Raw genomic sequence first — 13,448 nt, forward strand, 5'->3', positions numbered from 1 at the left:
TTGTAATGATTTCAAGAAAACACCTACATAACCACATATTATTTTTCTAAGACTTCACACTTATAAAACTTTATGACATAGGAACAGAATTAGGCCATTCAGCCAACTGTGGCTGCTCCATCATTCAATCATGGCTGATAGGTTCCTGAAACCCATTCTCCTGCTTTTTCCCCCCATAACCCTTGATCTCTTTACCAATCAAGACCCATCTACCTCTGTCTTAAATGTGTTCAATGATTGCTCTCCACAGCCTTCTTTGGCAATGAATCCATACATTCACCACCTTCTGGCTGAAGAAATTCTTCTGGGAATACTCGCATTTTTTCCACCTATTCATCACATTTTGTGGGCAGAAAGAAAAATGTCCTGTTTGCGGACAAGATTTGGAGTACTGTATCGTCTATAAGATCCTAAACAAGAATATAATCCAGAAATACACATTGATCAATGAACACCATAAGAGACCATCAGACCTAGCTGCACGTTTAACAAACAAGAAAGGATACCCATGTAATCAGAACGGACAATGGATAGATCCACTGTTCTTTATACAAATGCCGATGTGATGTCACTTATAACGTAGGCATAAGAACACAATGGAAGACAACCACATGGTTTGCTCTGACATTCTATGTTATCATAACTGAACTTCTGCCTTAACTCCACTTTCCCATCCTGCTCCCTATAGGCTGATTCTGAGAATTAAGAAAAATCCACATATTTCTAATTAAAAAAAAGGGAAAGAAGAAATGAGGAACAAGTAAGTTGGATTTGAGACAAGGAGAGATCAGCCACCATGTGATTGAATGGTGGAGCAGGTTCAAAGGGCTGAATTTCCTACTTCTGCTCCTATGTTCCTATTTTGACCCAGAACATACTCAATGATGGAACACCCACAATGTGTCTGGGTAGAAAATTACAAAGATTCACAATCCTCTTGAGAAGAAACTTCTCTTCAGTTCAAAGTGACCTCTTATCCTGAAGTTGTGCCCATGTTCGAGATTATCCTATCAAGCCCTTTCAGAATCTTGTTTGTAGCATTTAATCAGTGATTTCTAATTCCAGAATGTATAGGTCCAAATAACTTAGCTTCTCACCAATCTAATGAACCTTCACTGTAGTATCGCCAATGTAAGCCTTTCCTTCTTTAAGTGCAACCTTCTTGCAGATATTTTGGAAGTTTAACATACCTCCAAAAAAATTTAATATACAAGTTAACACGTCCATCACAGGACCATGCAGGTACTATTCAGCTGCAAGTAGAAATGTATATACAATATCACCTAGTGCTGTGAACATTTGTTTTCCCAAATTTCTGGCATGCTTTCCAGATTTCTGAAGCAAGTTAACCCATTAGTATAACATTAAATGATGATTTCAGCAAAATTATCCAACTTGTTGAGCTAAATTATTAAAAATATATCATATAAACAGCACACAGAAATATAATCTTATTTATTTTGATTGTCAAATTGAAAGTACACAGATAGTATGGATACAAATAGGTTTAATTTAAAACACAGCAGTTTTTTGAAATATATAATGAATATATATTAAAATTAGGTGATTGATTATCCAATTTAATGTTTGTCATATAGGACAAACAAAATGTGTGCGTTAGGCATCAAAACAAAATCAAAATTTCTGCAGCCAAACACTGGGTTTAATATTACTTTCCCTGTCTGGGAAAAAAAATCCACTCTTGGGTTATGCAAATTCAACTGATCTTCACTCTATGTAAGAACATAAGAAATAAGAACATAAGAAATAGGAGCAGGAGTAGGCCATCTAGCCCTTCGAGCCTGCCCCGCCATTCAATAAGATCATGGCTGATCTGTCGCTGCTCAGTTCCACTTTCCCGCTTTCTCCCCATAACCCTTAATCCCCTCTCTTATCAAAAGCCCATCAACCCGCGTCTTAAAAATATTTAGCGAGGCAGCCTCCACCACTTCAACGGGCAGAGAATTCCAGAGATTCACCACCCTTTGAGTGAAGAAGTTCCTCCTCAACTCCGTTCTAAACCGCCCCCCTTTTATCTTGAGGCTGTGCCCCCTAGTCCTACTGTCTTTTTTGAGCGGGAAGAGTCGCTCCACCTCTATCCTATCCATCCCATTCATCATCTTAAACGTCTCAATGAGATCTCCCCTCATTCTTCTAAACTCTAACGAGTACAAGCCCAGTTTATTCAGCCTCTCCTCATAGCTCAACCCCCTCAACTCCAGTATCAACCTAGTAAACCTCCTCTGCACTCCCTCCAAGGCCAAAATAAGTTAATTTTCTTTTGAGAAATCCCTTGCAGATCTTTCCAACTTTCAATAATTTGGATTAAATTGGTTTAAGTGTTTTGAATTGTTTATCACTTAAGATGTACAATATCTGATTTCGGACAGCTACTTCATTAAATGAACAGTCCAGCTGTTTACATACATTGTAATGTACAATTTTCTCCTTTTCATTCCGATTGATCATAATGGTATGTATGTACCTCGAGAGAAACTAAGTCAACTAAACCCAAATACGAGTTAAACATATTAATTTGTTAAGTCTTGTTTATTACATGGATTAAAACTTCGAACTATCAGTTTCACATTTGAACATAGAAACCCTACAGTGCAGGAGGCCATTCAACCCATCAAGTCTGCACCTTATCCCTGTAACCCCATATATTTACCCTGCTAATCCCACTAATCTACGCATCCCGGAACACTAAGGGGCAATTTAGCACGGCCAATGCACCTAATCTGCACATCTTTGGGCTGTGGGAGAAAACCAGAGCACCCAGAGGAAACCCACGCTGACACAGGGAGAACGTGCAACTCCAAAGAGATGGTGACCCAAGCCATGAATTGAACCCAGGTCCCTGGAGCTGTGAGGCAGCAGTGCTCACTACTGTGCTGCCCTATGTAGCTTGGTTTTGCACTGAGTACACCTTGAAGCGAGTGTTCAGGTATATTAAATTAAAATGGGATAAGATATCAGCTTCTAACACATACTGCTGTCAATTAACTTCCTAATATTTGCACCAAGGATTAAAAAGTTATACACTCAAGTGGAATGGGGAATTCACAAAAATGACACAATTGTTAAGAATTTTCACATGCTTTTTGATAGATTCAGCACTATTCCCGGCTACTCAGATGCACAAGTCAATCTGAGCCACCAGAATCTGACCCTTAATTTCCATGCTCTAAATTGAAAACAAAATACTGGACCGTCAGGACTGCTAGTCTATTAGATCTATTCAGAACTACACGTCTACAAGTTTAAATTACACGGCTTCTGTATTCCTTGGGTTAAAACATTCTCCCACTAACTTCCTGCAGTAACATCCCACTTTTCCTTTAGTAATCCTCAGTTTATGTCCAAATAAGAGACTTGCCTTCACTTATATGACATTATATGGTTAACATAACAGCAAAACTGGATACGTAGCTCTCATTAAAAATGTCACCACTGAAGTGTCTGCCCATAATAAGTAGTAATGCAAACCTCCCCTAGCCCCTTTTTTTAAAACTTAAGGACAGAACACTAAATGCTTGAGGACCATGTTAGTTTGAACTATTTAAAGGCGGATTAGATCAAAATCACCTCATCAAATAGCTCATGACACCACCACTAATTTTATTCCGAGTAAACAAAATAATTTTCAAACATGTGTTGCTATATACAGCGAATACTAGTCAGGTTCTGTACGTATTTAGATGATCAGCTGTATGAAATCAATTTTAATTCATCATGGATTAACAATCTGCTTAATGCAAACGCCAAAAAATTGGACTGATCTTGGTCAAAGCAAGTGTAAGCAGTACTGTCATTAACACATACTTAATGGTCCAAGCATACTTGCTGATGGATGCCCAGCAGTACACTCAGGTCTAGGCTCAATCACATATTCCTTAAGTGTACAAGGTATTTTGTCTCACTGTGTGAGTATTTCAATACAGGAAACAGAGTGATTGGAACAATAAGCTGACACTTTGTACTGTAAAAATAAAAAAAAAAGCTTTTCTTAGCTTTTGTAAAGGTGTACCCCTTCTCAAGGCAGCAAGGCTCTCAGGTACATGCATTAACTTTGGGCTATTTGTTTCCAAGTCATTGAACTATATTTGCTTCTGTTTTTGTTTCAAATTCCAGCATACACAGTAATTTGCTTTTTTAAACAACATTTGTTGTTAAACTAACTACTACATGAGCATAGTTTCCATTCAGTTGCAGATTAGTTAGGCACTTAACCAAACATCTTTCATTAGAAAAAATGCTAGAAACAATTAAGGATCTAACAGCAAGACATTTACAAAGTCATAACACCATCAACATGATTTTATGAAAGGGAAACTGTAATTGTCTGAAAAATGTTAGTTTTTTGAGGATAGAACAAGCAGGGTTGATTAAGGAGAACCAGTGGACGCTGTGCATTTGGGTTTCCAAAAGGTATTCAGTAAGATGTTTCATAAAAGATAATAACGCAAGCTAAGAGCTTATGATATAGGCTAACAAAAACAGATAAATAAGTCATTTTGGGTTGGCAAACTTCACCTGGTGGATTATTACAGATCAGTGCTGCGGCCATAACTATTTACAATCTATATTCAATGATGTGGATTGTAGCCAGATTTCCTGCTGATACAAAGGTATGTCAAAAAGCAAGCTTTGCAGAGCATAGCATCTGCAAAGAGATTCAAATAAGTGAGTGGACCAGAAAATGGCAGATGGAGTGAGTATCAGGCATGAAGTAAGGTTGTCCAGATTAGTATCAAAAGTAAAATATTATTTAAAAGGATAGAGACTGCATAATGCTACATCAAAGGGATCTGGGTGTCCTCTTGTAAAAATCACAAAAAATAGAGGTACAATAAGTAATTACACAGGCATTTGGAATGTTGGCCTTTCTTGTTAGGGGGATGGAGCACAAAAGTAGGGAGGTCTTGCTACAACTGTACACAGCATTGATGAGACCAGACCACAAGAACTACTAACAGTGTGGTCCACTTATTTCCAGGGGAATACAGCTGGACTGGAGGAGTTCAGAAGTTTCTCTAGGCTGATCCCTAAGACGAAGGAGGTTTTTTTTAAAATTCATTCATGAGATGTGGGCATTGATAGCTCAGCCAGCACTTATTGCCCATTCCTATTTTCCTTTGCGAAGCTAGTGGTGAGCTGCCTTCTGGAACTGCTACAGTCCATATAGTTAGTCTAGGTACACAGTGCTATTAGTGAATTTCAGGATTTTGACCCAGTCAGGATTATGGAGGAGAATTTGCAGGTGGTGATATTCCCATGCATCTGCTGGCCCTTCCCTTTGAGGTGACTGAGGCCAAGAGTTTGGAAGATGCTGGCAAAGGAGTCTTGGTGAGTTGCTGCAGTGCAACTTATAGATAATACACAATACTGCCATTTTGCATCAGTGATGGAGGGAACAAATGTTGAAGATGGTGAAAGGGGTGCCAATTAAGCAGGCTGCTTTGTCTTAAGAAGTTGTGCCTGTACTTATTGAAGTTTAGAAGAACGAATGGTGATCTTATTGAAATATACATGATTGAGGGTACTTGATAGGATAGATGCTAAGAGGATTTTCCTCCCATTGCAGAAATCTAGAAATAGGATGAAAAATTTCACAGATAAAAGATCATGAAATTAAGACAGAAATGAGAATAAATTTCTTCTCTCAGTCATCAATCTTTGGAATTCTTAATTCTAGAGAACAGTGGTGACACAGTGGCAAAGTGGTTAGCACTGCTGCCTCTCAGCGCCAGGGATTCAGGTCAATTCAGCCTCAGGTCATAGTGCAAACTCCACACGCACATTCTCCCCGAGTCTGCGTGAGTTTCCTCTGAGCACTCCAGTTTCTTCCCACAATCCAAAGATGTGTGGGTTAGGATGTCTGGCCATGCTAAATTGACCTCAGTGTCAGGGGGTAAATGGGAGGGAGGGATTATGGGAATAGGGCTTGGGTGGAATTGTGGTTGGTACAGAGTCAATGGGTCAAATGTCCCGCTTTTGTACTGCAGGGATTCTATGATTCCAGTGAGGCCCAGATCATTGACTATACTTTAAGGTGGAGGTAGACAAAATTTTGACGCCCAAGAGTCACGGGTTATGAGAGCTGGGTAAGTGGAGTTCAGGCCACAATCAGATCAACCATGATATCACTAATGGCAGAGCAGGCTCAAGGGCCAAATAGCTTCCTCCTGCTGATATTTTCACATTCAGCAAAACAGGCGACAAATCTTGTGCTGCTGCTGTATTTGTGCTACAAATTAACTGCTACATTTTAAATGTTTGCAGGAGAATTATTGGTTAGAACTGATTGAAATCTGATTATTGGCTGGTTTTTCAACTTTGTATAAGCCAAATCGATCAAAAGAGAGAACATTTTTTAAAAAAGAAAGGGCCAACTGACATGTCTCATTCTTCAAAACCAAAATCACAACTGTAGTAATTTGAAATCACATACTTAGTCTAACTGAACAGCTAGACACTTGTCAATGAATGCCATTTATACAGTTGATGACAGCCAGTTTTTGATACATGGGAGATTCCAGGTTCTTACTTCTGAATTGTTGTGAAGCAATAGGAATTTATGAACTGTCCTCACTCAGACACTGACACTTTGGTTCTGGCAAACCCCTTAATGCCACCAAATTAAATTGAGAACAAAAGGTAGTTGGTAACAACTGTTAACGTAACAGTTTATAGTTGCACAGTTCATGTAATAAATAGACCATCATGGAATTCATGGCAGCAAGTTCATTGTTTTAGGTTTTATTTTCTATCAGCTTGAGTGCATAATCTGGTTGATATGCTTTGTTTACACTGAAATCATCTTTGTTTCTGTTCGATCTTTTCCTTATTTCCTGTTGTTTAATCCTCATTTTCTACAGCAGGAATTCAATTTAATTTCAAATGACTGCCCATTGGTTCCTCCCCCAAATGCTGACTGTAGGGAAACCACAACTAACCCAATTTTATCCTTACCCAGTATCTACATAATTCAAAGATGGGTCACATTATCAGGGGATTGGCCAGTTCTGTCAGGCATCAAACCCAGGATTTTTCATGTTTATTCAGTTCAGTTTCAAAAACATTAATGATTTTCAACTCCAATCAGCAGGACCCTGTAAAATAATTGAAGGTAGGTCCATTTTCTGTGCCTGGGATTAGAAATTCAGCAAACATAATTGGCCTGAGCAGAAAGCCCATCATAAAATGGCAAATATGTTTCATAGATTGAATATTACAGAATAATTAAAGATATGCTTACTGAAGGACCTGGTCTTGAATTCTAATATAAACAATGAAAAGGCTAAAAATTAAAGTACCAAATTTGTGATTGAAGTGAGATGGAGATTATATGGATTGTTTCACATTGATTACCTGATTTCTAATAATTGCATCAGAAACATGGAAAATTATGAAGTTTCTTCACATAATTGAGAACATTAGTTTTTATAAGCTTACAGATCTTAATTTCAACTCAATACAACAGTATCATCTGCATTTCAGACATCACATAAACTGTCCTTAACTGTTTCAGCTCATGGTCTAATACTAATCTGCTTCATAATTCATGGTTCAAAAAGTACTACCACTTGGCCTTTCGGCTAAGATCAAGCCCAACATGGGCTGCAATGCCTTATCTTGTCAACTTAGATTGCGTTGGTCTCTCTTACAAGAACCATATGTATAATGTACAATTTTTACTCGATTTCAGATCTCCATTGTCCACCTCATATTTAAGACAATAACCGTGGGTCAGAAACTTGGAAAGCAGAAGTACATTAACTGTAAGGTACATTTGAATTAAATAAATTTAACTCTTTAAAAAGGAGTTATGTGAACTGGTTTTTATGAGCTGGCTGCATTTAACTGCCAGATTGTCTTTAATTTCCACATCTGCATTAGTAAAATGCTAATTTAACTTGAAAGGCATTTAAAAGGTCATTTTTAAATATTAAATTTAATCTTACTGCCCCACACAAACAATACAGTGATTCAATTATCAAATACACAAAAAAACTAACACTGCATTCTTCAGAACTTGAATGTTATCAGTGAACAAATCTTTATTGAAAATCTTCATCTCCTTTTGTTTGTACTAAACTTCATAGCTCAGCTTACTTTGCCTGTTCTTTAAATGTTGCAATTTGCATCTGACGATTCAGTTCACTTTACATTAATAAAATTATTTGGTCATTTTAATTAAGCAATGCAAGTAACAAGCATATCAGTCTAGTCCTAGTAAAATGTTAAATGAACAGACTTCAGAGCAGAAATATTTTGAACAGAAATTGACACAAACCCACCTAAACCATAACCAAACAATCAAATCCTGGCAAGACCAATTTACGCCAACAATTTCAGTGATTTTCACTGTGGCATGAAATTAATTTAAAAGTCGCTCACAAATGTTAGCTTTCCTCAAATTAAGCCAATTCTTGCTTCATAAACTTCTGTTCACTGTATCAACAGCAAAAGCAGAGAGAACAGGTAAAAGATAACAAAAGAAAGATGTCTAGAAGACAAACATGAAAGTGAAAATAAAAACTAATGAACTTATATATTAATTTATTAATCATAATAAAAGCACTACAATCAAAATTGAAAACTAAATAAATTTGAGATCTCAGCCAAGATGAAGGCTGGCAAATTTGAGACTACGCATCACAATGGTCCCACTGAGAGTAAATGCCACTGCACTGATGTTTTTAAAATGGTAATATTGAAATATTTTTCCAGTAACACTGCTGGAATAAAATCTTCTAAAGGGGTTCATCTTTGACTAAGGAAAAGTAAATATTTAATTCTAGTTGTGTCTGTTTCACTTAGGAAAAATAAGTTTCTTTTAAACAACCTTGTGTTATACAACATCTGTACTGGGAAACCAATAGATCCCAAGAAATTAATCTTGCACTCTTTTGAAAAAAATCCCAATTACCTAGAAAAAAAAACTTTCTATTGGGAATATACCTTACATAAAAAGTACTGCCAGATAGCTTCATAAAAAGTTTCAGGTACTAATCAAGATGATATGCACTTGCAAAGTAAATACCTAGTAAATTGCTTGGAATCTGAAATAAAACACCAGGACTGATCTCCGGATTTTTCTATTATTTGCCCAATACTACTTTGAAATGTCTACTTCTTGAAAGGTGCTACTCCGAAAGGTCTAAATCTTGAAGAGTACCTGGATAACTCCTTATTAAAATATAAAATATTTCAATAGAAGTTAAATTTTAAAATCTTACAACTGAATTAACAATAGTTATTCAGCCAAGAGAATACTTCATACAAGTGTGTAGTGAAAACACTGGCAAGAATTTCTCTAAACCTGCACAATTCTATGAGGTATTTTCAGCAAAGCTGCTCACAGGCTCCACCCATTCAGCTGATGTGAAAAAGAATTGATTGCAAGAATTCTGCAAGACATATAATTGCATTAAAATGCTGTAATAGATAACACATACAGATGCAATACAGTACAATCCTGGGGTTCAAGTCATATTAGTAAACTTTTACTTCCACACAAAGTTGATGTTCTCATAATCTGTTGATTCTTTTAAAATCTTTATATAACCCCAGCTATATTAGTCTATATACATCATGCTCTTATTCCATTTTCATTGACATTTCATCCTGAAATAGTCAGTTGATTTCTATGCACCTATACCCATTTTTTCTGTGAAACTCCATCCTGAGTGTACCCTCCACCTGTGATGTTACAAGAACAAGAAGAAAATTGAAGGAATTGAAAAAATGAAATTGTAAACAGGACTTTCAGATAAAAGTAAATGAGTGACAGTGGGCTCATCTGGAGTAGATGCAATTACAGTAATTTGAGACAGACTGTTCTTCTAGGCTGGTACAATACCTTTCACAAGGCAGCTGTGCCTTTTCAAATTACCCTCTCCATAATGTTGTCTTTGGGAGTTATAAAAAGGAATGTTGCAGCAAGAAGCATGTTATAAAGAGGGTTTTATATAATTTGTCGATTAACATTAAATAGCCCAGTATATATCGCCACAGAACATTTAATTTTTGCCTGCCAGTTATCAAAAACTACATTTCTGCTCTTGACTTCTCCAATTTAGTAACGCAACCTATAACACAAATAATGTTTGCTTCTATAACCCAATAATAATACCATGCTGTTATTATTCAAATCCAAATTTTAAAAGTTGATTGTTTAATATCTGGGTTTGAATTAGGCCAAATTTATGTGGCACCGTGAATAGGTATTTGCAGTAGGAAGTGTTATCGCAGACTTTTATCTGAAACTTGCATTTTAAAAACATTCCAGAAACCCATGTCTCTCCATTATCACAGTTCAACAGCAGAATGAAACTAATGCAGTCATTGGGTGTAGTTCTGTGAATTCTGTATATGATAATTTACAGCTCTCTTCAGGATGCACTGCAAAAACATATTATCAATGTCTGATGATTTCTCCATTATCGAAATTGGCTCAGGCCGATGTCACTGGTGGTCACACTTGGTATGTTTAACTTAGAACCTAGGGACAAATTTCAGAAGCATATCTATATCTAAGTCTTACAACCTTGATGTTTAATATAAATTAGTTTGCTGTTGAACCAAACAAATTCCCCAATCAGTTTTGAAAACAGCATTTTGCAAAATCCTGATCAAGGGTTTACAGGTGGCCTAATAACTAGCGTTCTTCAAAACCTAACATGCTGCATTCCAGCATTTTCAGTTGCTGATTTTGAGCATCTACATTTTCTTATTCAAAATTATATTGTTAATGTTTTAAAGTTCGAGCTGTAAATGCAGCACTTAATCTAACAAACGTTTCAAGTATGCTCTTTAATTAAAAAAGAGTCAATTTTGATTTACTTAGTTTAAATAAAAGGATCAACTCGCCTTACATTCTGCACTGCTGTAAAATAAATCTTAAACCAAACGGTATTATAGCTGTGCGAGGTTAACAAAAGTCAAAAAAAAAGTTGGAAATCACAAACGTGGAAGATCTGGTGCTTTTTTTGGTGCTGCCTGGGTCTCCCATCCCCTTTCCAAATACAGGGTGTACTGGACTGTAATGTGATCCCCCCGGTGTTATGTTCCGATCCACGGGACACGGTGCCATGTAAACAGGGTACGAGATCGAATTCCGTTCCGATCAATAGATCCAAACTAAATTCAATCTGTTGTGTAAATGGATTAAGAACCTTGGGGGATGGGACTGAGCAAGAGAGAGACAGACAGAGAAAGCTAACTTAAACCGTGACGCCTATCATAGCTTCGAGTAACCTGAAGAGCCACTAATATAATCAAGGCTTTAAATCTGAAGTAAATGGAGTCACAGCAATCGAAACGAAAACAGGATCAGCAATGGCTACTTAACACCATCCCCCACTTGGGGAGGAAGCCGAGACTGCCTTTTGCAGTATAATTTATAGCCAGTCTCACCTCCATGCAGGCTGTCGCCGACGGGTCATTCTCCCGGTGCTCGGTGTAAAGGTGATGCCGCAGCAGTGTGGTTCTCCTGTAATTGCGGCTTCCTTTCACGAACTTGTTGCGGTTATTGTTGCTCCCCAGGCCGCTGTTGGCCCGCAGGCACCAGGAGCAATACATGAGGCCCGTCTCCTGTTCATACTGAAGCCACGGAAACTCCTGCAACCACGACCTCTGGAAAGTGCGCTGTTGTGGCAGCAGTAACGACTGAGGCCGCCCAAGCAGGGTCAACCCGACTCCTCTCCGGCTGCAGCCGCTGTTTTCATCCTCTTCCTCCTCGGCCTCTTGCCCCACTTTGGCCGCAGGTCCTTCCCCGGAGGTCACGGTTCGCTCCTCGCTCCCAGGCCTGTCTGCCCCTTCCTCCTCCTCGGCCGGCGGCGGCACCGCCTCCTCTTCCTCTTCGGACTCGTTGCTGCTGATGGAGCCGCCGTCCACCACCCGCACCGAGACCTCTTGCTCCGGGTACTCATCGTCCACCACCACCGTCTCGACCCAGTCCTCCTCCGGGGCGGGAGCAGGAGCGGCCTCGGCCTGGGCACCGTCCAGCGCGGGGAGAGCAGCCAGTTTACTCGGACTGACCGAACAGAAGGCCCCGTTCGAAGCCTCGCTGCTGCTGCTGCTGTTGTTGTTGTGCGGCCCAAGTTCGGTTTCGATCTTGGGGGTGGTGGCAGCGGCTCCGGTGCGGAAAGCCAGAGAGCGCCTGTTCCTCTCGCCGGACATTGTGTGTGTGAGGGAGGAAGGGGGGGTGGGGGAGGGGAGGGGTCGCTGATCCGAGCCCTGGCCCGGGGGGGGGGGGGGGGAGGGCTCCTTTCCCGCGAGAACCTTTTTTTGGGCTGCTTTTCCACCCCCCTCCCTTTCCTTTCTCTTTGCCAGTCAAACTCCGGAGCCGGATGAATTGGTAAAAGTTGCGGGGAGACCAGGGCCGGGCCGCCTGAGGAGCCGGTGCTGGGCAGTGGGGTTTTCTTGGTTGGGCCGCCTCGCGTGCGATCCACTGTCCAGCCGCTCGTGCCGCTGGCTCGCGCTCTCTCTCCCTCCCTCCCTCGCGCTGCTCCCCGCCCCCCCTCTCCCTCCAGCCCCCAACGGCTCCCAGTCCGCGAGACACGCAGCGGACGCCAACGGGCAAAGCTCCCAGACTGCACCGCGCGCCGCACCGTTGCCAACCAGACTCTCAGACCAAGTCCGCTTCCCCGACTAACCAATGGCCGAGTCAGTCACTCTTTAATTTATCATAACATAACAGATGTACATCATCTGTTTCCCTTCAATTAATCCCCATTCATCTTGCAAACGGTTCTTAGTTTCCAGCCACAGGTCTCTGTTCCTGACCATCGCAGTAAGAAGTCTCACAACACCTGGTTAAAGTCCAAGGGGTTTATTTGGTAACAAACGCCACTAGCTTTCGGGGCTCTGCCCCGTCGTCAGGTGAGTTGGGGGGGGGGTTCTTTTAGGTAAAGGTGAGTGGGGAGTTCTGATCCCTCTTTCAGACACACTCTCGCGCGCGTGCACACACACACGTTCTTTCACACACACTTACACCCACATACACACTCAACCCCCTCACTCACACATTCTGTCACACGCACTATCACAAACAGGGCATATAAAGACACCTGCAATGCGTGACCATCAGCAACACAGATGATGGCCAAGAGATATTATGGCCAGACTATTATTAATCTAGCAACCCAGCTAATGTTCCAGGGACCTGGGTTGGAATCCCGCCACGGCAGACAGTGGGATTTTAATTCAATTTTTTAAAAAATCTGGAATTGAGAATCTACTGCCGACTGTGAAATGATTTAAAGCAAATTATTGCGGATGCTGGAATCTAAAACTAAAAGAGGAAATGCTGGAAAATCTCAGCCGGTCTGGCACCATCTGTGAGGAGAGAAAAGAGTTGATGTTTCAATGACCCTTTTGTCAAAGCTCTCTCACCATGAAACAATTGTCGATTGTCAGAAAAACCCATCTGGTTCACT

At 40.0% G+C, this 13,448-nt stretch overlaps 1 protein-coding gene across 2 annotated transcripts in view; it reads right to left on the reverse strand.

The window, feature by feature from the left end:
- zbtb10 (zinc finger and BTB domain containing 10) overlaps positions 1 to 12,193 on the reverse strand; it is a 72,348-nt gene extending 60,155 nt beyond the window's left edge. For both annotated transcript variants that reach the window (XM_080194049.1, XM_080194047.1), the window contains exon 1: positions 11,425 to 12,193. In XM_080194049.1, the coding sequence (XP_080050175.1) occupies positions 11,425 to 12,189 (765 nt within the window). In that variant the 5' untranslated portion in view covers positions 12,190 to 12,193. The remainder of the gene's footprint in view (positions 1 to 11,424) is intronic.
- Positions 12,194 to 13,448: the final 1,255 nt, after the last annotated feature.

The sequence above is a fragment of the Carcharhinus amblyrhynchos genome, chromosome 8 (genome assembly GCF_965287045.1).
Source record: "Carcharhinus amblyrhynchos chromosome 8, sCarAmb.v2.hapA, whole genome shotgun sequence".
NCBI lineage: Eukaryota > Metazoa > Chordata > Chondrichthyes > Carcharhiniformes > Carcharhinidae > Carcharhinus > Carcharhinus amblyrhynchos.